This window comes from Beta vulgaris, chromosome 9 (genome assembly GCF_026745355.1).
Source record: "Beta vulgaris subsp. vulgaris cultivar EL10 chromosome 9, EL10.2, whole genome shotgun sequence".
Lineage (NCBI taxonomy): Eukaryota > Viridiplantae > Streptophyta > Magnoliopsida > Caryophyllales > Amaranthaceae > Beta > Beta vulgaris.
In genome coordinates, this window is record NC_079210.1 from 13,046,103 (window position 1) to 13,073,032 (window position 26,930).

At 36.2% G+C, this 26,930-nt stretch overlaps 1 protein-coding gene across 2 annotated transcripts; it reads right to left on the reverse strand.

The window, feature by feature from the left end:
* Positions 1-1,268: 1,268 nt before the first annotated feature.
* LOC104903261 (isovaleryl-CoA dehydrogenase, mitochondrial) lies at positions 1,269-20,531 on the reverse strand. 2 transcript variants are annotated; one of them, XM_010691276.4, is made up of 15 exons: positions 20,136-20,529; positions 19,754-19,837; positions 19,365-19,422; positions 17,554-17,678; positions 17,429-17,473; positions 16,731-16,779; positions 16,489-16,598; positions 13,949-14,025; positions 11,068-11,118; positions 10,902-10,966; positions 9,256-9,410; positions 9,116-9,156; positions 8,963-9,017; positions 5,736-5,792; positions 1,269-1,738 (listed from the first exon to the last, which is right to left on the reverse strand). In XM_010691276.4, the coding sequence occupies exons 1-15, from the start codon at positions 20,244-20,246 to the stop codon at positions 1,592-1,594; spliced, it is 1,230 nt and encodes a 409-aa protein (XP_010689578.2). In that variant the 5' UTR covers positions 20,247-20,529; the 3' UTR covers positions 1,269-1,591. The 2 variants fall into 2 exon arrangements, with proteins under 2 accessions (XP_010689578.2, XP_048491873.1); XM_048635916.1 differs by lacking the exon at positions 8,963-9,017 and having other exon boundaries at positions 20,136-20,531.
* Positions 20,532-26,930: the final 6,399 nt, after the last annotated feature.

Consider the following 26,930-nt stretch of genomic DNA (forward strand, 5'->3'; position numbering starts at 1 on the left):
GGTGGGGGTTGCGTGGGTGGCGGAGGGGGTGGTTGGATGGTTAAGGTAGGGGTGAGGTGTTAGGAGATTAGGATTAGGGCTTAAGGGTTAGGGTTAGGGTTCAAGGGTTAATTAGGGTTTATGACTAACGGAAACTTAACACTGTTAGTCATTAAAGACATTTCGTGAATTTTATTGAAATATTAAGGGTATCTGGTGCATTTTTTTAAAATTAGGGGTACCCCATGAATTTTGAAAAACCACAGGGGTAACTGCTGAAAAAGCCCAAGATAAAAACTCACTTGAAAGAGGAAAGAAAAGCCACTCATGAGTTGTGATTGTGACTCCATATCTTCTTCTTCAACCTTCCTTTATAAATCATCAAAATTCCATACTCCTTGTTTCTCTCAAAATCGTTCCATACCAAATTAAATTTTAGAAAATTTCCAAGATTAATTTTTTTTTTTTGACAGGTTCCAAGAATAAATTATATTCTTGAACTATTCTTTTCAATTTTCCATATTTTGAAAATCTCAACATTTTAAATATTTTCGTTCCCAATTTCCATGCTTAGTCCATCTCTCAATTCTCTAATTGATCTTCACAATTGAAGATACTTTTCTTCAAAAATGGCTATTTTGTATTAAAATTTCTGACGGGATACATATATATAAAGCTCCTTCTATGAATTTTATATCTCACCAATTTCCATTCTTTCTTCTTATTTTTCTCACAATTATTAGGTTCGAAATTTTGATAATTTGAGTGTATATCTGTTCGCATTTTATTTCCCTGCCTCCCCCCCCCCCTCCGGCAAAGTTCTAATTTTTGGCAGACAATAAAATAAAAGGCGAAAATAAAAAAATAATCTGGAATCATGGTTACTTCATCTTCAATGACTTGGGTAAGTTTTTTGCGTTCTTGTTAATGTTCCTATTTTCTAGATGAATTTTATCTAAGATAAATGAGACTTGTTTGTAATTTTTTTTCCTGATTTTTTTATCTACAGTATTCTTGTTGGTTTTGGAAACTAAATTCAAGCCTCTTTAATGTAGTAAGACTTGTTATATTGACACAGAAATTGGTAGTCTATCTAATTATATTCTAATCATATAAGCGATAAGGGGTCCCATTTCTCACGCTTTTCCCATAAATGGTCAGAAATGGAGCTAATCTTTGGCAAGAAAAATCTTATCCCACCTAATAAGATTTGGGCTTTTGCACCCCAATACTTACTCCAAAAACACAATTGCACGAATTTTAGAAGGAACTCAAGAAAGAGAGGAGCATGAAGAAGAAAACTTTACATTTGGAACTTTGTTTTTGTAGCCAAATTAGATTTTATTAAAATGCTCCTATGTTTATGATTAAATTGATTCACATGTTTAATCTCTATGAATAATGTCAAATGTTGGGTCGGATTAAATAGAGCACTTTGACACTACACTTGTATGATGATTTACAGAATCTGTACATGATAAGTGTATGTGTATCAGTGTCAGCCGGTGACGGAAGACTGCAGCATCGATATCCTCACAAGGTCTACTGGAGTCCAAGAACTTCACTGCCATTAAAAACCACTGATGCTTCATTGTTAACCACCCAGCAGTGTTCATTCCTCCTTGAATAACTCACGGCCAATGATCATTCTCCTTATCTCACTGGTTCCTGCGCCAATCTCATATAATTTGGCATCTCGAAGCAGACGCCCTGTCGAATACTCATTCACATAACCATTACCTCCAAGACATTGTATGGCCTGTAAAAGGCAAAACGGTATGTCAGAAATATCAAACCATTCATCTGTATGAAGTAGTAAATAAAATTGATAATATTTCTTCATCTCAGTCATCACAGCACTAGATTTGCACACAGTTTTAGGAGAGCTAGCTTGTGGGGCATTTCTTATGTAAAAGTAGATATGATGGGATTTCAAAGAAGAGAGATAGGCTATTCATACTATATTTATTAGAAAGGTAGATTGGAAAGGAGATGGCAGGGACCACGAACGGGGAGCAAATTAACAAAATATTTCTACGCCATTGCCATTTTTAGTAGTGTCACAACTGTAGCGAGACACTCAAATGTGGGAGGTTCCACTATTACTCTGAGATGGAGAGTAATAATCTCTTAAGAGGGCTGCCACAGATGAGGAAGCCTTCCTGGAGAATATCGTAAAGGTATATATTCGGGGTTGAAAAAATAAAATAGTGGAGCAATAAGAGTTTATTCATGGAGTTACTATTTGGGAGACTACCCTCTCAGTCCTCAGTGTAGAGTAAAAAACATCTTTTGTAAGTTGATTTTCCAAATCTCTTCACAACGGCATCTTTAACCTTGTATTGAGTCATATCACGCAACCTAATGTAGACGCACTGGAACCCTTTACTTCTCAAGAAGACTAGATACGATGCTTTCAACAGTTGCACAGGCTTTTAACAGTCAAAAGGTAGAGCCTGAAGGTGATGATTTTATAGTTTGATTGAATGAGAACGATGGTGCCGTCTTAGTTGGTAAGTAAACAAATCTGATTGAAGGCGTAAAGGTTTCTGATAATCATGCATAGATAATATAAAGGTTGAACACACCTCCTGACAAATGCAACTTCACCAGGGCAATGATAGATGAAAGATCCTCATAGACCGGATCTAAAATTCCACAGTTAAGTATACAACCTTTTTACCTTTTGGGTCCACGGGTTCTCCATCTATGGCATTTGAGTTACCTTTATCATGAACGTCTTTTAGGTAAAATTGTACCAGGAGAATGAGATTCAATAACAAGATAAAGAGCACCAAAGAAAAAGTGGATCAATGAAACAAGATTAGTACACTTCTTAGCTAATTTGGCGTGCACACAGAAGGAATGAAGCTTCCAAAATTTTCAGGGCTTAATGATGTGTTAATTTTGTATACGGTTATTTCCCTATTTTTCTGGACCATTTTAACCATGCTCTTAGGAGCCATTTTCCATTAACTTTCGCTGTTTAGTTGTGGTTTGTTGTTTTGGTGTTGAGTTGTAGATTTAGGAGGAATTTTTCCCCTATCACTATCACTTTGCAATTGGCAGAAGGAAGCGGATAAGTTTTGAAGCTTCTAGTAGAAGATTCCGCATGTCCCATGACTCCCCAGGCCTCGGAGAACTACGAGGTTGAAGAAAGGGCCTAAGGGTCGTCTTGCACTCACCCATAGGGCGAAATTTGTCCTATAGTGCCACTATTAAGTGGTTTTGTTTTGGGCCTTGTAGTGCAGAACCCCGCACTGCTCGCATTACGGAAGGTCACTCGATATCGCGGATCTGCACTGTGTCATCAGGCAAAATGTATTGTGGGTTTTATGAGGAGCTTTTAAAGCGCGCTCAATCAGGCGGCCCTTGCATTGTGCCATCAAGCAATACCCTAAACTATAGTGCAAGCTACCCAACAACTTACTTTCTATTATATTGTTAACTCTTTTATTACTTAAATAACCCCTATTAGCTGTTAGGTGTTAATAGGTATTTTAGAGTTTAAGGAATCTTATTTTCCAGCACTTTTCTATTATTTTCCTATATCAAGAATCCTAGTTTTCTACTATCATTCCAATTACATTGAAGTACTCAATAGAGGTTTGATTGCTTCCAAGATTCGTTCTTCAATAGGTATTCTCTCTTCTCTCATCATTCTCTATCATTGATCATGTTTGCTTATTTAATTGTGATAATTTTTGCCCCAATTATGAGTAAGAAATTCAATTTATAGGGATTTAAGGCTATGTTCAGTTCACCTTATTTTTGCTTATTTCAGATCTAATCAGATCAGATCAGATCAGATCAGAAAAAATAAGTTCAGATCAGATCAGATCAGATCAGTTCAGATCATATCATGCTTATATTTAAAAACTCATTATTATTAAATATCTTTCACTACATATTAATAAAAATTATAATAATTGAATATTAATAAAGTACTCATTGAGACGAATCAAACAAGACCCCACATGACTATATTTTTTCTTATATATTGAGAAAAATCTAAAAGATTATCTCTAATTGTGAATAGTGTCAAGATTCTAAGTGAGAAAGATAAAAAAATACAAAGGGAGTATTATTATTTACTAGTACATTTGTTCAAAAGAATTATTATTGTTGTTGTTGTCTTATTAATTATTAATATTGGTAATTATTATTAATCTTGTTACCATTATAAATGTCATTGTTATTATTATATTAAGTTATTTTGTTGTTATTAAATAATAGAAAATTAAAAGCCACGTGTTAAGAACATAAGATTGACGCAAAAATAAGAAATATATAAAATATGATATCTCAAATTCATGACAACGAAACTACTAAGTTCGGATTACATTTCAAAATAAGCTAAGCTAAGTGTGAGATACAAATTATAAATTTAGATTCGGTATACCTCTTCCTACCGAATTCCAAATCACTTTAGCTATTTGAAGTTGCACGATATTTATTTATTTTTTGCTCAAGTCATAGTTGTTTGTATATCTTTATTTATTTTATATGGAAAAAAAGAGTTGAGTTTGCCGACTTCTCAAGTGTGAAACTTTTTTTTAAGGGAAAGTGTGAAACATTGTATAAGTGCTCTTATAAAATAATGACTTGAGTTATATAATTATTTTTAGTAATAATAATAATTATGATTATAATTATTATTGTTGTTCTTATAATAATGATAATAATAATTATTATTAATAATAATAAAAGTTGTCTAAAAGTTGTAATAGAAATAAAATGATAATAATAGTAATCCTATAAAGAAGATCTTATAATGTATTGCATAATAATGATTTACAAAGTAATAATATATTTTATAAAAGATAAGATCTTGTAAATCAGATCAGTTCAGATCAGATCAGATCAGAAAAAATAAGTTCAGATCAGATAAGTTCAGATCAGAAAATTTCAGGTGAACTAAACATAGCCTAAGTATCTATATATGCAAAGTAGGATTAATTGAATGAAGTAATTACTTCAAATCTTTCTATTTACTATCATTTGAGTTATTCTTGTGACTTCAAGTAAGGCCAAACCGGTTTGATAATTATTGCAAATTCAAAATTATAGACCGAAAGGTATGATTTTGTATAGGCTTTCAATAGTAGGCATAGAACTATGACTATGCGAGAGAGCTTGGTGATCTTTGAGGGAGGTAATGTTCGAGAGAAATTCTAAGTGCCCTTATTAATTTTGATTATTGGGTTTGTGCCATTGTTCATAAAATCTTCAATTGCATACATAGTGATCCAATTCCCTAGTCTTTCATTATCTTAAATCTTCAAATTTATCACTGCAATTCGTCTAGTTCTTCAATCCAACTTATTATCTTGTTAGTTTAATATTATTATTTCAGTTACAATAGTGTAACTTTCTCCGTTGCTCATCTACATAGTTAGAAGCATATGTAGGATTTATTTTTGATTAGGTGTGTGATAGCCTAGTCACTTAACTTCTTCATGCCAAGATTCCAAGTCATATTTTTTGACATTGTTGTGTGATTGGGGAAATTGATGGCCAATAGGTGGATCAGATAGGTTAATTCGGTTCTGGTCATTTACAGGAGTTGCTTCAGTTACAACATTAGAAAATGGTTGTTCCTGACCAAAACATTTTCAACTTGTGTTGGACCACAAGTTCGTATTGACATTATATAAAGACCCCAGCGTTACAATATCCAAATTAATGTGCAAACTGCAAACAATAAAGATGACACCTAGATGTCTAAGGTACAAACACAAAAGAGAGCCATTTACCTGTAGTGCAACTTGTGTAGCCCTTTCAGCAGCACATAGTATAACTCCAGCGCAGTCCTGCAAGCATTAAAAGGGGTAGAAAATAGCTCTTGTCATCTGCTTAAATCATTAGGATGAACTGAGATATCTAAAGAAAAGCAAGAACAGGGAAAAAAGGGACAGAATTTGAGATTGCTGGCAGAATTGACGAGGTGGGTAATTCATGTACATTGACAAAATAATTCGACATTACAAAAGGGAATCACTATATGTAGAGGAATACAATAGATAAGACATGTAGCTGCATTAATTCCTGGTATACCATTGCATACAGAAAAAATTGACAGATACGGTGCCTCTGCAACTTTACAGATGGAATTAGGCTAGAAAGATGTACTTTGCTTCAACTCACATGCCATTAAAATATTCATGCCCACTGTCATACACTTGTACTCAGGGGGGGAAAACGCGGTCGCGGGAACGGTTGCGTCGTCGCGGGAAGTAACGAGGAAATAGAACGTTTCGTGGCCGACGCAGCGTGAATTTTTTTTACAAATCACATTAATATGTTCTAACCTCACTTGCATTGTTTTATGAAGCACTATTACAACATAATATAATCATATCTATCAGAATATCATGTTACATCTGCTATATAATTAAATTTATTTATTTTTGGCCAATGTTTGGAAAGAACATATGTAACGGGGATAAAAGCGTTCTGACGCGGCGAGTTCGCATTATGGAACGGACAATGCGGCGAGAAATATGTGATTTTTATTATGGTGTTCCGTAACGGAATTTTGTGGAACGAAAAATCCAAAATCCGTTACAGAACGGCCGTTCTGTAACAGAACTTGAGAGTTTTAATTCCATGCTTGTACTATACCAACCAAGTGCTACATGCAAGGAACCAATGCACATATAAACTAATGATTCCTTATATGAGAAGAGGAGGCAAGGGCAATAAAGGAATTGTTTGAAGAGTTGGTAACAATAAACTGAGGTAAAGCACTTCAGCCAGCTGGCAGAAGTTAGTCCAAAGACGGATTGAGAAAGGAGAAATATGTATAATTGTTACTTTGGTGGTATAAATAAGGCAGTAAGAAGGGAGAATGGTATACAGAAGATTGTTAGATTGTTATTAGCTTGTTAAAGAGACTCCTACATTCGCAAAAGTGGGTAGTTTGCAATGGTGAAGTCACATTGATCTATCAATGCAAACATACTTCTTATCCTCTTCCTCTTCTTCTCCTTCTCTTTCTTTTATTTTCTCCTTAACATTATAAATTCGGCCCCATTTCGCAGACTAGTTTACAGCAGACCTGGTACCAGAACAAGTTCGATCTAGCGTTGGGTCAAAATTATGGCACCACCATAGCACCTTCCAGTGAGCAGCGAATTGAGCAACTGGAAAAAGAGTGAGACGGACTGCAAGCCTCCATATCCTGTCATTAACACTGCCAAAGAGAACGATCTTCAGTAGACCAGATCACAAAAAGCTTGGAGTGGACATTTCATTGGAAGGGGTAATCACGAGACTATGTTCGAAACAAAATATTATGATCACCCAGATGAGAGAGAGTCCAAAGAAATTTCAAGGGGTAACTAAGAGCTTCACTTACCACCTTCAAACCCCAGAAAATGAACCAACCAAAGAATACGTTGGGTCAAAACAGCTAATGATGGAATCAGAACGAGAAATTTGAAGTATTATCAGCCAGGGTGGTAAATACAATTTCGGGAAAAAGGGAAAGGATTTGGAGGTGGTCATGAGGGCGGCTCTTGTGGCAGGGGGGATTTATTGAAGAGACAGAACAAAGTTTTGACTAGGAGCGGCTCAGAGGGGGTGCAAGCTAGTATAAAAAATTTGGATCAACCGTTCTTTGACCCAGCCTCTAATACCACACCAACAACTATTACCCATCTCATAAACCCTACTCCTCCCACTTCTACACAAATCCGAGCAAAAAGTTTCTCTATTGGTCCAGGAACTCCATGACTCTCGTCCATTCTAGAGCTACACAGAAAGTTCAGGTAGAAGACCGGTCGGCAGAATTCGACGGCTCGGTAAGAAAGAGCAGCAAAAACAGAGAGAGAAGGTCTTACGCTTCCGCCACGACAACATATAGAGCAATGGCCACCTTTGTCAGAGGAAGGCCGAGTGTATTGTCGGCCAATTATGACGACAGAGAGGAACCAGACCCCACCCCTGGCATACCAGAGGTGAAGGAATATGAGATGCCATTCCTGAACCTATATAGCCAGAGATCTTGCTGAACTCGGATATAGGAATAACAACACCAAAAGCACTCAAGATGCAAGGAATAATTCAAGGGAATGATGTGAATCATGATGTGATGGTAACGATATATTCAAGAGCGATGCACTACTTTATCTAGCTACATACAATTAACAAGCAGTACAGGGTCATGGCACTGATTGCAGATGAATATTGTTTTAGATCTTTATCAGTGAGGGTCAAGGTTAGCGTATAAATCAGTGTTATCAAATTTACAAAGAATTGATGATATTGAAGGTTATTTACCCCTAGATGTGGGTGATTCCGATTTGATATTATTATTAGGTATTCAATGGTTAGAAAATCTGGGCCATGACCACTATTCTGAAAGCTCAGATCTATTCAAATACAGGAAGCAACTAAGCAGCTATTACAGACACTTATGAAACATACTCCTATGGTGAAATTGGATGCTCTAGAGTCTTCTGGCTATTTTCCAGGCAACAAGTTCAACCTCAGATCCAACAGGATCCTTTCCATGGGAACAAGACATCATGGCAGGCTAAGTGTCCTAAAGTCAGAGCATCAACCAGCAAATTTATAACACAAAAAGAGGATTGTACTACCAATACAATTCAAGAGTCCTCTTTTTCTATCCATGTAGAATGATTCCATCGTATTCTTCTTCTAAAATGTACTGAATTTCTTCTTTCTTCTAATATGGATGGTTGTAAAAAAAAAAAAGGAGCATAGCAGTTGTCATACACAATTGCAAATTATTGCACTGATACATTTCTTTTTACTGTTCAAAAAAAGAATCACTGAATCAGCAGTGTGGTTGATAGGCATATTCCTTCAGTAATTAATTAGGTCCCCAATCAAGAAAGACAAACATTCTCAGCAAAAGACTGATTACAGTTTCAATTTGAGTAATGGAAAAAAAAAAATGAGAAGGCTTCCAGGTAATTAAAAGTGAAAAACATTGAGAAGCAAGATCTATGTGCACCTTTGGGTCAACTTGCCCACTGTCACAATCTCTTGCCACAGAGTACACATATGACCTGTACAAGGCAGAAGATCATTAAAGAGATGTGTTTTCTCCAAACCTCTTCTCAATGCTCATGCAGATGGAGACTCATCAGTTTGCTTAAAAAGTTACCTTGATGACTGCAGGGAAGTATACATGTCAGCAACCTTCCCCTGCATCCGCGAATCAACTTACAGTCAGGATCTTTGAACCGAAAGTCCTACAGCTATAAAATTTAATGACTAATTACTTAAGCATGCCACAAAAAGGACCTGTATGAACTGAAATTGACCAATTGGACGCCCAAACTGTTCTCTCTGTCTAACATAAGGAAGAACAACATCAAGGCAAGCTTGCATAATACCAAGAGGGCCAGATGCCAAAACAAGCCTCTCCAAGTCTAGCCCTGACATCATAACATATACCCCTGGTAGAGAGATCAGAGAACAATGTTAGCCAATATGCAACAAAAACTGATTAAGATATTGGAAAAACTATGAGGAGCCTCTCTAATGACTGTAAGTCTGTTGATAAGATATGCAAAAGTTCACATTGTAACTTTGCCTATGAAGGGTTCACCCCATTTTGGTGCTTATCCAAGCCCAAATAAGTAGGTTTCAAGTACAGCACAAACCACTATCGAAGTTTACTTTCCCATATTTCTCATAGGCACTCCAAAGCCCAAATAGTAGACAAGGATTATATATTAAATAACCAAAAAGAACATAAAACTTGAGGATCCTTATAAAAACAACAAATCGGTTCTAACTCAATTACAAACTCCTGAATAAAATGTAATTGGGAAAGAAGGAAACTTCGCTGGCAATGTCGCAGGAACTCAACATTCTGACTTCTCTGCTTTGCCTAAAGCAGGAAAAAGTAGAGATGAAACATGATGAAAGTTGACAAAGGCAAAGCATCATTGCTGCAGCCTGCATGCTTTTATGAGATGCTCCTCTATCCAGAGATAATATTCAAGATAGTCCCATTCATTCCAAAATCTGGATAGTTCCATGTAGATGTACCCATCCACCAAAACTAAAATATCTAGTACTCCCTCTGGTATTTTTAAATTTACTCACTTCACTTTGGGGGAGAACCGAGAAGGAAGTCTAAAACTGAGAGAAACTGATAAGCGAGAAAGAGAAACTAAAATGGTGGAGAGAGAAAATTTATGGTGGGTTATTATATCAAAAAGTGGACCACCTAGGTGGAAAAAGAGGAGAAGATATATGGGACATGTTCCAAAAATATAAAAAGCAGTAGTGTGTAGAAAAGAAACACGTCAAAAAGGAAAGTATGTAGACTGAAAAGAAATAGCGGTAATATAGATTAAGATGACCAAACCAAATTCTAAAATACTTATTAACGACCATGATCAAGAGGTCCGGTATTAACAAAACGGACTAGCTGAAAAGTCAACAGCCCATTCTTCACAAATGCTGATGGCAATAGCATATACCCAATAAAATGAATAACAGCGACTATCTCCAATTTGCCTAGGCAGTCCCCTCCTTGAACAAGCCAGAAAGGATCAATAATCAGAGTAGCTACTTGGTGAGACCAAGCCAATAATGTATTGAGATCCTTCGCTTAAAACACACTCACAAGAATCTATTGAGATCTATTTCTCCAAAAAGTAAGCACTTTAAGATGGTAAATCTATTGTCCAAGTGAAACATTCTTTTCAGTAAAAAATTATTTCAACAGAAATCTTTTCTGCCCAGTCAATCATCAACATTGTAATACAGATCTAAGGATCAGCTTCTTTTCTGCTGCTATATGATTTGCAATGCTTTAGATACCCTTAGTCCTTACACACGCCTTCTAAAAAGATACATGACTTGAGCTGCCAAGATCATGTGAAAGCTGCATTTAGCCAAAATTATAAAGCAGCATAAACGAGTATAAGTTTCACCTTTTCCTTCCTCCCCAAGCACGTTATCCTGAGGCACAAAGCAATTCTCGAAAACAAGTTCACATCTGCAAGATATTTTGCAATCCAACACAAAGGATCAACACAGCAATATACATGAGACTGAATCACGAACATGAGATTTTCAGGAAGTTCATTTAACACATACGTGTCACTTCCTCGCATTCCCAGTTTGTCTAGTTTTTGGGCAGTGCTGAATCTGCAGTTCATGTAAATAGGAAAAAATATCAATTGAGACTGTGAAAAGATAAGATAATAACTATACAATTCAGAAGATCCCCTTTCTTTTGTGTAATTACTCAATTATCTATTTCCATCTATCAGCTACAACTAACAGAAGACTGCATTGTAGTTTGCATAATGAAAAAGAGTACACATAGTTGAGAACATATAGTGACTTCTAACAGACACTTTTCAATCAAAAATCTGACTAATGTGATCTCTTTCAGATACCTATAGACACAAGCTATCTGTCCTTAGCGAGAGACCCCTGTACATAGCTTAGGCAATAGGCAGCACCCAGAAATCAAAGTCAGCATCCATAGGCTAATATTTGTCCTCAAAAGAGCCTTGTATAATCCATAAGCTATAGGAAGAGCACAGACGTCAAAGTCATCATCCATAAACATGACGGAGTGCGCCAAGAATGAAAGGAAGTCTAAATTCAAGAATGAAAGGAAGTCTAAATCCATAAACATGACGGAGTGCGCCAAGAATGAAAGGAAGAGCACAGACGTCAAAGTCATCATCCATAAAGGTTTCAAAATTATTATGCTCTGTTCTAATGGAATTGCCTCTGCAACAACAACAATAAAGCCTTAATCTCAATAGGATCGGGTGAGTTGAGGTCGCCTACATGAACCTAAGGTTCTACCTCAGCTAGTTGTCCGCACAGATTCCTTCCTATCCTGTCAACTAATATGTGCTTACACAAACCTAGTTTCTTCGTATCACTCTTAACACCCTTTATCAAGTTAGTTCTCTTTGGCCTCCCTGACTTATTCTAAAATATTCATTTCCGTAGTCCCGCACTAGCCTAACCAGTGCATCATCCAATTAACATCTCTATCCTCACATGTCCAAACCACCCTAACCAGTTCTCTTTCATTTGTCCACAGTATCACCAACTTCAACCTTCTTTTGATTATCTTCATTTCAGATTATATCTCTTAATATGTTTTCACACATCCATCTCTATATGCACATCTCTACAACACCACATTCCTAGCATATTCTTCCTAAATGTCCAACACTTGGACTCATATAATAACACCGGTCCAATAGTTAACCTATAGTTTTTCCTTTGAATCTTAGGAGTAGAGTACTGTCACAACTTCTCTTCATTTGAGTCACTCTATCGTATATGAGTCACGTCTTGGTCAAAATCTTTATTCCTTTTGAAATCGACCTAAGGTGCAACTTATGAGCAACTCCTTACCATCCAAATGTCACTACATACTTGATTGACTACTTCACATTCAATATAGTTGAACTTTGCTCCAAACGAGCCCAAAAGGCCAAAACCCTGTGAGGTCCCAATGGTTGCTTTCATTGCTCCAATTTAAGATTAACCTTGTCTTTAGTTTATTCCACTAATACAATATCGTGTGCAAAAATCATACACGACAGTAGGTCATCTTGGATAAGACATATGATTTCATCTATTACTACTAAGAGGAAGGGACTTAATAGTTAATACAGATTTGTGATTTATAGCCTCATCGTACTAAGGAAATCTCTGTCACTCCTCTGGAAGTTCTACACTCTCCTTTTGGTATTAGTTGCAACCATTTGACTTTTCCACCATTCACATGTTTCACTTTGACCATAATTTTTAACTCATATGTAGAAATAAGTGTTAGTATATAGGATAACCTAAGATTTATCTCAAATGTATACTATATATCAACTATTTAGGATTTTTATTAATGAATAATTAGATAAATTAATGGTCAAAGTTGTATATTGGCAAGACGGCAAGTGTCGATCAAACTATTGCAACAAATATGGGAAGAGTATGGAGTAATATTTTTTTTCCGTCTCCTTCATATCCTAAGTTGCATTCTCTTTTCTTCTTAACCAGTCTTTCTATGTCCTCATTCCACCATGTTGTGTTCCTCAGGCACTATTTTTTCGTTAGATTCTCCTAGGACCTCTTTAGCTACTCTGAAAAGATAGTTCTTCATTCTCTCTACTGATGCTCTACTACCTCCCATGAAGTTGTTATACCTTTTAATGTCCTTCACAATCTTTTATTTTTCTTCTCTCCTAGATCCCTTTATATATTCTCTTCCCTCTTGTTCTTGGTTTCCTTATCAGACATCTGTCATAGATCCGTTCTTTTCTTCTCCCTCCCTAGATTCTCTTCATTCTCATCTGTGATTCTTTGTTTCTCTGGCATACTAAAATTAGTATCAGTTCACCTCCTCAAAAACTCATAGAGATTTAAGAAGAGAAGCAAGGAATAGCTTTCTCTGGAACTAAACAAACTAGTAAGTTTGTTAAGACTAAGACATCCTTCGTTGATTTGTAATTTAATCCTAAGGACATTTCTATTTATAAAAACAGTGATATTTTATGACCTTGTTTGAATTGGTTTTTGGCAGTTTGGCTACGTCCTTTCATTCATGATGCACGATATTTTAAAAAACTTATATTGATACTATGTATAAACAAATGATAATTAAAACCATCAAAGACAATGGTTTTATCGATAGTCATTGACCGAAACATGCAAGTTGATGGTTCAAGAGATTTACTACGAGTTTCAGATCTAAAGGATAGTCATCATCGTAATGAGTAATGAGATTATAAGATGAGACATGATGCCACTGGCCCTAAAAACTTTCCCTGCAACATCAAATAGACTTGCAAGTGGGTGAATGGATTAACTGGGTGATCCAGGATTCAATCAGGCTTTGGTAAAGATCTAAAGGAGAACAATATAAAAATAATTGCAACATTTCAAAAAAAAAAAAAAATAAATAAAATAATTGCAAACTGAATAAAAAAATTCTGCAACCTAGTACCCGGGGAATCCCTTTTCGATAATGAATGCAGTGATTCCTTTGGTGTGCGCTGCCATGTCGGTTTTTGCATAAACAATCTGCCGCAACAAGATGTCTCGTTATATTATAAAAGAATGTTAACTTATTTATTTTGTTGTAAAAAATGGAAACCTTAAGTCAAACAAGAGATTTCAAATTATAGAACAATAAGGTCAATGTGAAATATTATGCCGATACACATGTTTTGTTTCAAGAATTGTTTTGGACGGATTTGTGGCCTAACATGTGTCACCCATGGCAGGAGAGAAAAGCAAAGTTTTATAGAAGCTTTCTCAGATTCGCTGTCAATAAAAATTGTCAGCAATATAGGAATCACTACCTCCAACATTTTAGTTCCTAGGCACGGCTCATTGCCATGTTAATACCCATTTCACATCTTTATATGAAATTATACATCCATCAGTAAATCAAATTTAGACTCAGCATCACTGTGTAACACAATGTTTCAGAGCTTAGTCGTGCTACATCGTGTAGCCAAAAGATATTTCAGCTTCTCCATGCTTTCTTAGATTATCTATGTACTTACTTAAAATATAGATGAATATATTGTATTGTGAAATGAATATTAAGGGTAAAATCTATGGCAATCTCATGTTTAGCTTCTCTTCGCTAGTTCGTTACAGACAATGATCACCTAAACAATTTCAGGGAAACAATAACATGCATTATAAGTAAAACTATCACGTAAAAGAGACAATGAGCCAATTTTGTTATGCTGTATTCAGAAGATACTTTGTCCACTATGTAGTATGTACAATCGACAACCTGCAATTTTTGATAGAACTATTTCTTATACAATTAAGTAAATTAACCACATGCATACTATGAAGTATGCTACTTTCAATATAAAATTGGCTAATCGGAACCACCCTTTAGTAGAGCTATTATTCCATAAACCACCCGCAACTGAAACATCAAAGATTTATTGGACAAAAATCAATTAGAGGTTCAACCTCAATGGTCAATTAGGACCACCAAGGGTCAAGTTTAACCTTGGTTTTGTTCAGAATTGTCTCTGGTGTGAGGTAATTGATTATTTCCCTCTATCTCTACTCACTCTTGCTACGATTTAGTGGTGGTGTTGGGTGGCGGTTGGAAGAGTGGCAATTTGGTACTAAAGCATGGTGCAACGACTCAGTTGCTCGAAGGCCACTTATTGCGATCTGATAGAGTATAAATCTATTCCTGGGGCCTCAACTATCAGCTTAAGCTTTTGGTTGAGGCCCCAGGAATAGAATTATACTCTATCACGATCATATATGATAGGCAACACTCGAAGGATAGGAATGGCAACACACTCTGAAATTCAGTTAGAATATTGATGAGGTGGCACTCACAGGATCAGTGTTAGTTTATGGTAAGGGAGACAAGTAAAGAGAGAAGGTCATGTTGATATTGAAATTTCCTTTCAGAATTCTGGGTCCTTTTGGAATTGTGGGAGAGCCTGCGCAGCTCAAAGTGCTTAGGACCTTGTTATCCTTTTCTTTGCTTATACAATCAATATATATCTCTCTTCTTCTTCTTCATTTAAATTGTACTTAATCTCAGTCTTTCCATTTGAATTCTCATTATAGTTGTTATGTTCGTGAGTTGAGAAATCTGCATTAGCATCTAACTCATACCACATAGTGGTCGAAAATGGTGAGGGTAAAAGCCTTGTGCTAGATGGTGGTTATATGGTCATGAAGACAGGAGATGAAGGTAAGGTGATGAGATTGGTGGTGCCCATGTCTGATTCACACCACATGGTTGTCGAAAATGGTGAGGGGTAAAAGGCTTGAAGAAGATGGTGATGTTTTGGTAGTTCATTGGGTTGTGGTAGATGGTGGTTGTATGGTCACGAAGAGAGAGGATGAAGATAAGGTGACGAGATTGGTGGCGTCCCTGGCTGATGTTGGTAGTTGATGGGTGGTATCAGTGGTTGGTTGTTGTTGCTTGTTGATTGCTGGTATTGGTTGTTGTTGTGTGGGTTGGGATAGCGGTGGGTGGTAAGAGAGAAGCATGGAGGGTCGGGATATCAAACTTGAGAGGGGTTTGTGTAAAGTTTTGTAGTTCTGCTAAAGTTACGTCAAAGCTAATTTTAGGTGTTCAATATCAAGATTCAAGATATAAATTTCAGATAGTTAATTATGTTACTGGTGGGAGGGTGGTTATTGATAAGTAATTAGAGTTATTTTAACTCTTTAGTCTGGGATAATTTTAAAAATATGGCCCTACTTAGGGATAATTTAGAGCAAGACCTGATATATATTCCCAATAATTCAATTCCGGGAAATTGGTAAATCGTCCATTGAAAGTGTATGGCTTCATCAGGCGAGAAGCTTTTCAAGAAACGCAACTCTGATGCATAACTATTGACATACACATAAATACATATTGCACATGTGTGTGTACATCCTCATCTGCATATATAAAGACAGACAGAGACACCCACACAAATCCTTGCATAAATGGCAAAATATATTGTGTCGTATAAGTTGATGGGAAGAAAATGTACGAACCAGTGTTTGAGCAGTTGGTCCATTTGTGCACCACATTTTGTTCCCATTTAGCATGTAGCCACCATCAACACGATCAGCTCTACATTTCATACTAACAACATCTGAGCCAGCTGCAAAAACACAGGCAGGAAGGGGAATTGAGGGACAAGTACCAGGTTAATGAAACTGTGTTCTGGTGATTACAATAACTGAAAGATTTTCCTATCAGCGGAGAATGGAAGGAAAGAGTGAAGAAATATTACAATTTGGTTCACTCATTGCCAAAGCTCCAACGTGGTCTCCACTGATAAGCTTCATGTACAGCAGACATTTAATGTATCAGAAAACAGTTACAGCTTACAAGAATGATGATGCTGGAAAGATTCTCTCAGGAGTTAGACTAGATGTGATTCTAATTCAAAATTTCTAATATTATGAAGTAGTTAATTCAAAATTTGTAATATATGGGCTCGGTCTAGGGTGGTCCAAGCTCGGAAGAAATGCACAAAAGCGCACAATAGCAACACTCTCATAAGTCATGACAACTGAATTCCTTTGTGCAAATACAAACTGCATTCAACAATGGAAACTGGCTCCCTGCCCCAACTCCCCCCCTCCACCTTCAGAAAAGTCCCTCAATATTGACAATAGCCACGTGTCACATGAACTTGCACAGATTTTATTTGGTACAAGGAGAAGTTCGGAAATCCTTCTCTCAAGGAAATGAACTCGCACTGGCACAGATATGGTCAAATGCCTCTTACACAGTTACACCTCACATATCAGAAATGCAAAGGTGTACTTCTTGGATCTTCCTGCAATTCATATACTGCTGAGCAGGCATATTAATCAGCAGGAATATAACTAGGAACCATTTTTTTTTAACGTTAGGAATCAATAAGACTGCAGCATCAGAAAGATTAGCCCAATGACCCAATAGAGCACAACTTGAGTGTCATACCTTCGGCAAGTATTTCTGCTTCTGAGCAGGATTTCCATTCCTCACCTGAAAAATGACACTTTCCTGACAAAGTCGCATAGCGTATATATGTATATAGTATTCAAATTATCAATTCTTGGACTTACTAGCTGATTAATACAAAGATTAGAGTGAGCTCCATATGACAGCCCTACTGAACCAGAAGCACGACTGATTTCTTCCATTGCAATACAGTGGTAAAGATAGCCAAGGCCGAGGCCACCATACTCCTCTGTAACAAAATATTAAATCAATTCAACTGATATCATGCCAGGAAAAAGTGTAACAGTATCAATTCAACTAGATGTTTCAGAAAAGCTAGCAAAAAAATTAGGTTAAGAAACAAAGAGTTATCTATGAACTGAAATTTACCAAGTTGGATGGTTGAGCCTACAATTTGAAAGAACAAATAATATAATAGAATCGAGAAGCTACTCCTCTGTCGAAAATGCACCTCAAGGATAAAACAAGAACGTCTAAAAACCTATAGCAGCAACAGTGTTTAAACCAATGAAGATGGTTCAAGCAGTAGATACGGAGGCATACAATATAAATACAGCAAGCAAACAAAAACTTGAAGATACATCCAAATTCAAGGGTTGGATGACTGGATCCTCACCAGGGCTTGACTACCTCACATAAGATACTGTCCCATTGTGCCTCTGCCTATTGAGCTAGGGGGAGGGGATTGTGCCTCTGCCTGTTGAGCTAGGGGGAGGAGGGAGGGGGGGGGGGGTTTGAGATGCATGTCGCCTTATGCCTCCATTTGCAATGGTTGTTTCCTTTGGACCCTAGTTGTTATACAGAAAAGAATGAATTTTTGTTTGACAATCAGAGACTCTTAATAGCCATTTTTCTATGATATTATTCTTGAGTCTTGACAGGTTGATTTACCTATGACAATTATTCTTATTGTCTTTTACCGATTTTCAAAATTCTAAGTTCTACACCTATAGTTTGATACTTTGATATAACTCATCAAAAGCCCAATATTACAATCTAGCCTTGGTCAGACATAGAATATAACTCTAACTATCAACAAATAATAGCAAAGGGTGAGACCATGTGGCAAATGAAAAAGAATACAGAAATATGTATGATGTACTAATGACATATTGACATGGTCACATACACAAAGATAATCTTTTAGACGTTGTGCAAATAGATTTGTAGGCATCAGATCAAAAGAATATAGAGCACAAGTCAAGCACAGCACATAGCACTACTACAGGGGAAAAGACTAACCACTTGTTTTAGAGCGGGCGGCCACAGACACTAGTGGAATGCAGTTCAAATAAAAGCCTTACGATATGACGTAGGACGGGTAGAAAAGACCCTCAGTCAATCAGATTATGGCGACAGGAATGAAGAACTCTAGGTTGACCATGTTATCACAGAAGGCAAAGAATTTAAAATTCAAGTTGAATACATAGATATATGAATAATATGATCAATAGACCTGCTGGAATCAGGATTTCTGATCTACACTAGTAAGAGTTCTTATTATCAACAACAAAGTGCGAAGAGATCTAGTTAAATGCAGCCGAGTTCAAGAGCAACGTATGGGAAATTCAAGTTGAATACATAGATATATGAATAATATGATCAATAGACCTGCTGGAATCAGGATTTCTGATCTACACTAGTAAGAGTTCTTATTATCAACAACAAAGTGCGAAGAGATCTAGTTAAATGCAGCCGAGTTCAAGAGCAACGTATGGGAAAATTCGCCATCACCCAATTCGCTAAACTAAACAGGAATTACCGAAGCTAATTCTTATCGGAACTATCTGCTTACAAAATTTTACAGTTAGATATCTTCAATAAACAAGTTCATCTTGTCGTCAACAGTCAATATTACACATTTTAAATTCCACCAGTTCTAATTAAGGGCGTAATATAACAGAAAAATACGCACCTGGTGCCGTAATTCCATGAAGATTGAAGTCTCCCATGAGTTTCCATAGGTTCACATCCTACCAAGAAAGACTCAATAAGCTAAGTTCAACAATAATAAGTTAAGTTCCCAAAATAAGCTCAACAAAGATAAGTTAATGATCTGTTCACTTCACCTGATTACTGAACTACAAATTTATTTTACTTATTAAAACTTATATTTACTTATTGTGATTTTTACTAATTCTTAGTGTTGCCCTTCTGTGCAGTTTACTGGATTTTGCTGGTTCTACTGAATATTTTTATTCTATGTTGAACTAAACAGGACCTAATTCTGCCAAAAAAAAGTTAAATTCCGCAAAAATAAATCAAAAAGTTGAAGAGAAGAGAGCCTAATAGACCCATACCAACCTTTGGAAAGTAGTTTGTTTTATCAATCTTTTCTGCATGAGGAGCAATATTTTCTTGTGCAAATTGCGCAACACTTTCCTTGAACTATAAACATGAAGAACAAAAACAAAGATACATTGTTAATTTTAGACCATATTCCTCAAATAAGAGCAAGAAATTAAACATTTTAAACCCACTTTAAAAAAATCACTTTTATTGCAAAATCCAATTTTAACTCAGCTCTCCAAATTCATCTCAATAAATTTATAAAAAAAAAAAAAAACTACAGGAAAAATTACAGGCAAAGCAACAAAATAAACTTCTACTAAATTTAGTAAATAAATTCATAAAACAAGGAAAATCAGAAAATTTGAGAAAGGTACGAATTAAGTTTAAAAAAAACCTGATTTTCGGTATCATCAAAAAGGAGAGAGGTAGAGAAAGGAGCAGAATGAGTTGGGTTTTTCCATATTGCAGAAGAGAGTGTCCTCCTTAATGCTAATAACCTCTGCATCTTCTCACTGAGGAAGAAAGAGATTGATTTGCTCAATTTTTTGGTTAAAAGGAGAACTAAATGATATAGAAATGGAGGAGTAACTTAATTTTAATTAAGATTAATGGGGTGTCTGTGAGTTTGTTTGTTGGGAGAAAAATGGTACAAGAAATTTCACAAATGGCATGAATACATTGTTATGGCACTGTAGAAAAGAAAAGGGGGACTGCAAATCAAGAAAGTTTGTCTCTTTTGTAGTTTCCTTTTGTGTTTGGACTTTGGAGGGCTGCCGTGTGTTGCACATATTTCAAAATGACTACGGTTCTTAATGCCTATCCGTGCTGTACTTGTTTAAGATCATCGCTGGAATCTCTATCCACTTAAAATGAGATTTTATAAGCACTTCTTGACTTCTTGTAACTTGCAAGTGTTGAAATTCATTGAAAGTCCATTTGTGAGTGTTTCACATTGGAGAAAAATGAGAGAATAAATCATTATTACTCCCCCTATTACTAATTGGTTTTAGGAAGGAACCTCCTAGCTTGTAAGTGGGTCAAACTTTTCTCCTCCTTATTAGGTTACCCGGGCCCATTTTCATAAGACCATAGATGCAAAAATGTAAATAAGCTAATCATATTTCTATATGAAAAGTTTAGAGTACTTTAGAGGTATGTCTTTAAAAGTTGTAGAATCTCTATTATTAAGATGTAGGTACGTGAGCAGTTTATGATCTTAAGATAATAATGTAAGAATAGAAACTTAATGTAAAAAAAAAAAATTATATTATTATAATACACGAATTTGGATTTTTATGATACAATTGTGATATGTGTTGCCGCTTGAAATAGGAAATTGAATTCCTTTTGAGTTTGCATCATGACTTGAGTTTAGGGATGGCAATGGGTCCTGGACCCGACCTAGACCCGCCAGGACCCGACCCATTTATAAGGGTCTGGGTCTAGAAATTTTAGACCCAATGGGTCCAGGTCGGGTCTGGGTCCCGAAGAGCGTGGGTCGGGTCTGGGTCTGGGTCCACATATGCTAGACACAGACTCGCCTCGCGGACCCATTTACATATTAGAATTTTTTTTTTTTACCTAAACTCTAAAATTTTATGAGAGACATTAACTTTATAAGTTGTAAGATTTTAATATTTTATCAGTTAATTCTTAAAATTTTATTTAGAGAATTCTTTAACCATGGATACAAGAACCTATATATATTAGGGGGAAAATTTTTAATTACGTATATTTAAAAATGTGATGAAAACTTAAAACTAAGAAGGACCCATTTAGGACCCAGTAAGGACCCATGGACCCGTTAGACCCAGCGGGTCTGGGTCTGTGAAAAATAAACGGGTCTGGGTCCAGGTGGACCCGACCCAGACCTGCCCCATTGCCATTCCTACTTGAGTCTTGGAATTATCCTTGAATGTAATTTTTGGCTTCATGTGGAAGGAGGGTGCATTTCTGAACATGCTCGGAGGACGTAGTTGATGAAAATGTCATTTTGGACTTTGCTTTGTTTGTTTTTGTAGTAATTGAAATCTTGTCGTTTTGTGATTGGGTGATGAACTTAGGATTCATCAGATAGTCAAGTGCTAAACCTAGTATTTGATGAGTTATCATTTGAATACTTACAATAAGATTGGAAAATAATTTTAATTAGTAAAAAGTAATTTTTAGGAAAATAAATCTTTTGAAATTGAACAAAAAAAAAAATCTTATAAATTCTTCTCTACTTATGTACAAACCAACACTCCATATTCCACAGAACCCTTATTTCATAGAGAATTCAATGTCCCATGGATAATGTGCTGGTCTTATGGCATTATTCAATGGTACCCAACACCACTCCCCATGTCTTTGGTACGAGAATTTGAAGATCAAGTGGTGGGAAAAATTTGCCATTGACAAATTTTGCTCATTAAAGACTGTCCAAGGTCAAATGGTTGAAGAGATCTTCAGAAGACCGATCCATATTTTCAAACATGGAAATTCGCCTTAATAAGAAAATTTTATGAAGTACCAGAACCAGACTCAGAATTTTTTCAAGAGTTCACAAAATTCCAACAATATATATTTTCAATAATATGTTCCGTTCAAATCAAAGAATGAATTTATGAAGAAATCATTTACGCCAATAATATAGAAATGGTGAAAGGCAAGATCAAACCAGCTCCATACTTCATACTCATTAATATAATAAAATGTGGTCTTTACAGCAAGGATCCAGTTGTCTTACATCCTACTCACGCAAAAGCATATGGGTTTTTCTACTTCATCCGAAAAATTGAAGAATTAATCATAAAAACCGACGAAGATCCAGTTAATTTATCCATTGTGGAAATACAACTGTTATTTTTCCTACATGGCTACAAGAGTATTTTATTATTGGTGTCAACCACTCTGAACCATTGAATCCATATTTGTCTCAACTCAGACATGATCAATTTTCTTTTGAGTAATATTTCTAGGAGGAGGATTATAATGAATTAAAATTTTTTTAGGAATAGTAATTTCATTCCATTTTAATTTTTTAGGAGTAAAAGTAGCTACACTTTCAGTTTTAGCTTTTAATAATATAGTCTCATCTATAGTGGGATGAAGTAAATATTTTGGATTTAGTTGAGAAAATAAAAGTCTAAAATATACACGGTAAATTAATGCGAAACTTTTAACATATTCCCTAACTTGTACTGTTGAATTATTTGAAAGATGGACATCTAGAAATAAAGTGGCTAGTATCCATGGATTGGTTAAGTCTACTGTAAGGTTTGGACAACAATTAAAGTAAATTGGTCCATTACAAATATTAGTTTGAATTATAGCTAAAAGGAAACCTTTATAGCAAACTAAGTGATTATCTCAGCTATATATATATTGGACAATCAAGACCTTCTCTAGACAGAGGTTTTAAGACTATTTGAATCATACCAAAATGAATATATTTATACATATTTTTAAATATTTATCTATAGATGTCTTATTAAGTAATTTAAAGCTCTGAAATTCATGATTTAAACTCATAGTTTCCTCGTGGTGCTTAATAGAAAAAGCGGTTTTAAAGTCAAGTTTCCTATTTGATAGATTGTGTTTATATGTTTCTTAGGTATAGTCTAGTTTTGAAAATTAATCGAAAAAGATATTTCCTTAGTATGTACTATGTTTGAGTTATCACTATCATGAGAAAATAACTTTCTATAAAAAGTAGCCATGATCATATAATAATAAAATTTAGTGCATGAAGCAGTTAAGTAGATGCATATAAATGGGACCAACGGGACCACCCTTACGGGAACCACCTTTTCTCCTCTTAACGGCTGACCACCGTAGTTAACAAGGGCTAACCAACGTCTGGCACTAGTAGAATAAATGTTATTTGTTGCGGTGATATTGCTGCGGTTTTACCTATACGCAGCAATATTACACGCAAAAAGAAATTAAAAAATAGAAATTAACAATATTGTTGTGGTTCCCGCCCAAAATCGCAGCAATATTGTTCAACGGATACATTTTGAAAAAACTGTGGGGCCTAGAGAGACTAATATTGCTGCGGTTTTGGGCGGGAAACCGCAGCAATATAATAAAAAATATTTTAAAAATATATTGTTGCGGTTTCCCGCCCAAAACCATAGCAATATTGTCTGCTATCAAAAAAAAAAAAGGACGCGGCCCAATTAGGGTTTATTTCTTCTTCCTTTCAACAACTCCTCCCAGCTGTTTTTTCTAAACCTTCTCTCCTCACTCTCTCTCCTCTCTCTCTCCCTCTCATTTCCTCCTCATCAATTTAAAAAAAATTACGCTCTCCTCACTCTCTCTCCTCTCTCTCCTCACTCTCTCTCATCTCCTCCTCAGCAACGACGACATGTCTCCGTTGCCCAGTGGTGGTCATCTCTCCGTCGTGCTTCAACATCGTTGTCTCTCCGTCGTGCTTCAACATCATCGTCTCTCCGTCGTGCTTCAACATCGTCGTCTCTCCGTCGTTTGTCTTTAGATCTCAGCGAAATTTTCACCCTCGTTGCTTTTAGATCTCAAGCGCATCGTCAGCCCTCTTCCCTCGCCTCGTCCGTGTCTCCGTCGCGAGAAGAAGCCTCGTACCAGTGGTGGTTCGTCCATGTCTCCGTTGCGAGAAGCAGCCTCGTACCAGTGGTGGTTCGTTCATGTCTCTGTCGCGAGAAGCAGCCTCGTCTCCACCACCGACGTTCGTGGGTTTCAAGATTCAGCCTCGTCTCCACCATCGGTTTTTACCTTTTTTTTCGCTTTTTAATCTGTTTTTAGATTTTGTTTCAGAATTTTTTTTTATTTTTTGTAATATATTTTTGTCAGGTCAGTTTGTTATTTTTTTTAGATCCATTTGTTATTTTTTTAGATCAGTTTTTTATTTTTTTTGTAATATATTTTAGTTTTTATTATAATTTTTGTAATTAGTCATTTAGTTGTAAGGTTATTTTTTTATTTTTGTAATTAGTCATTTAGTTGTAAGGTTGTTTATTTATGATTGTAATTAGTCATTAGGGTAAGGTAATTAATCTTATGTTATTTCATTTTCAGTTTGTGTGAATTTGGTGGATAGTGAATGGGTAAGTTGTATGGTTTTAATATTTCAAATTTAATTGCAAATTGAAAAAAAAAAAATTTCCAGTATCGGGACCTATTGCTGCGGGTTTGGGCCAAAAACCGCAGCAATATTGTGGAATATTACTGCGGTTTCTGGCCCAAAACCGCAGCAATATTCCGTGTTAACTAGATAATAAATAAAAATATTGTTGCGGTTTGTCCTAAAAACCGCAGCAATATTTGTAGATATTGCTGTGGTTTAAAACCGCAGCAATATAATTAATACCTATTGCTACCCCCTTAATTGATGCGCTCTCCAAACCGCAGCAATAGGCCACTTTTTGACCGCAGCAAATAGCATTTATTCTACTAGTGTGGCCAACACTTAATGCAATTTCTTAATTACTAAACCCACGAAATTATATATTATATGATGTAAGTAACTTTTAGTGAAAAGTAATAACACTAGATAGTTGAACTAAACTTAATACATATAAAGATAATAAATTTCCTTTTAAATAAACAAAATATAAACTACGATTATTTCACCAAATACCCCTGACAAATCAAGAAATTCACAATATACCCTCAATGTTTCAACAATTCACCATATACCCCTGACATTTCATTTTTGTGCACCAGTTACCCTTTCCGTTAACGGCCGTTAACTGGAGGTAAGTTTGAAACTTATTGCACCATATACCCTTACAGTGAACTTATTGCACCAAATACCCTTTTTTTGCACAACGACTAATTTTCCAGATTTAAAAAACTAGCCGTTGGGTTTTATCTTATAAATATAGTTGATTTTTTGACTGTTTAGCATCCTCATTTGTTAACAATGAGTTCAGATACTAAAAGCTCCTCCTCTTCTCATGAATATCCATATGTTAAGGTCCGTAATTGTTACTGTAGTTGTAGAAGAAGATTTAGCATTCGAAGTTCAGAGAGCTCAACAAATCCAAGCAGGCTATACTATAAGTGTGATGATTGCAACAACTTCAAATGGTGCAAAGGGACATTTTTGAGCAAAATCAAGAATATATGAGCAGGGGAAGCAGACTTATGTCTGGACAAAATAGAGGAAGCGTATATGAAGAAGAAGAAGACAATGCAACAAGTACACAGTTGAGAGAAGAAGTGAAGCAACTTAGGAAGAAACTTAAGCAACAACAAAAATTAATGCACGCAACAATTAAAATAGGTTTAATCATGTTTGTGGTATTGATATTTGTAATCTTCAAGTGAAGCACATAGTTGTAGTTCAAAAATATAACTCCTCCCTATTTAATTTGCTTTACAAAAGTAGTTTGGGCTCTTGGCCTCTAGCACTGTAATCCAATTTGCAAGTTAATGCACAAAAAAATTCTAATCCCAAATGTTTGCATATGTAATAAGTGTTATACAAAAAGTTATAATGTCAATTTCCAACCCCAAAAAACTGTTCAAAACAGTAAGTTATCACTTCTTGCCTCTCTTAGGTGCTGCTTGACTGGTTGAAGCTCCATCTCCCTTGGAAGTCTTCTTGGCTCTCTTAGGTGCTGCTTGACTGGTGGAAGCTCCATCTGCATCTGCCTTTCTCTTGGACTGCAATTTGATTGATCCAAATGGTGCTTCCCTCCGAATTTTCCCAATTCCATACAACTTATCTGTTGCTGCACTCCCATCAAGGTGATCCTCAAACTCTTTGTACCTATCTCATCCTCAGCATCAATTATGATTTCATCCTCTATGAAATCAGTTTCAAATATCTCATCCCCACTGCTGTCATCATCATCCAACAGCTCAAAATCTTCATCACTCTCACCTTCATTACACTGCTCACTCACCTCTAGGGATGGCAATTGGGCGGGGCGGGTGCGGAGGATGGTCCCTCCACACCCACACCCGCGTAAAATTCTCATCCCCATCCCCTCCCCACCACCCATTGCGGGGGTAGATTTCAGACCCATCCCCGCCCACCACCAATCGCGGGGGAGAATTTCAGACCCACCCCCGCCCCACCACCCGCATGGGTACCCACACCCACGTCGTACCCGCATTGTACCCGCCCCATCCCCGCCCAATTGCCATCGACTCAAAATCCAACCCGCTTTCTGCATCCTCCAAATCCAACCCATGATTAGCATACCCAGACTTACCCAGT